General features: G+C 36.9%; 1 protein-coding gene across 1 annotated transcript in view; it reads right to left on the bottom strand.

Annotated features, from left to right (window-relative positions):
• The window catches only part of LOC107487904 (BEL1-like homeodomain protein 4), a gene marked incomplete in the record, with an annotated part of 6,946 nt that extends 6,168 nt beyond the window's left edge, over positions 1-778 (bottom strand). Inside the window, 2 exon segments of the mRNA XM_016108598.3 lie at positions 1-222; positions 612-778. Of these exon segments, the coding sequence (XP_015964084.3) occupies positions 1-23 (23 nt within the window).
• Between the last annotated feature and the right edge of the window lie 6 nt (positions 779-784).

Below are 784 nucleotides of genomic sequence, written 5' to 3' on the forward strand. Positions count from 1 at the left end.
TGGTAATCTTGCTGATGGGACATAGAATTATTCTTATTATTATTGGAGTAAGAAAAGGAGGAAAATGAATGGTGCTGCTACTGCTCTTGTGTTGTTCTTGATGAGTGATGGAAGAGAATGGGTCTTGGATGCAGTGGCTGTGTGCTTGCTATTCCCATATTAACATCATCATCATCATCATCTTCTTCACCCTCTCCTCCCTCCTCACCTTTGTTGCCACTACTGTCCAATAATTGAATTCTCGGTATCAGTGATAATAAGAACAACAACATCAGCACTCCACAGCAACAACAATAAATAATAATAAGCAAATCCAAACAAACACTAATTCAAACTCAATTATGTATATACATACCTTGCAGAAATTAAAGAGAAAAAAGAGACTAGTGGATGTGTATATATATTATATAGAGTAGTGATGATCCATAAAGATAGATATAAAAGAGAGAGAGAGAAAAGAAAGAAAGAGAATAAATAATAATCAGGGTCTAGCTATGTATATCTAGGCCCCCTTTTTCTCTTGAATTTTCATCTAAGTGTTAATTTCTCCTTATGAGACCGCTCTATCTATCTATCTATCTCATCATCATGTCTGTAGTAATAATATATACCTCTCACCCTCGCTCTCTCTCTTAGAGTTGCAGTGGTGATGTAAAGCTCTCCGACATCGTTTTCTCTTCTGTGGTTTCGAAAGCTTCCACACAGTATTAGTTCCTTCCCTTTCTCTCTCCCACACTCACTACTCACTCTCTCTTTCTCTTTCTCTCTCTCTCCTTTTCTTTTC

This window comes from Arachis duranensis, chromosome 5, assembly GCF_000817695.3.
Source record: "Arachis duranensis cultivar V14167 chromosome 5, aradu.V14167.gnm2.J7QH, whole genome shotgun sequence".
Lineage (NCBI taxonomy): Eukaryota > Viridiplantae > Streptophyta > Magnoliopsida > Fabales > Fabaceae > Arachis > Arachis duranensis.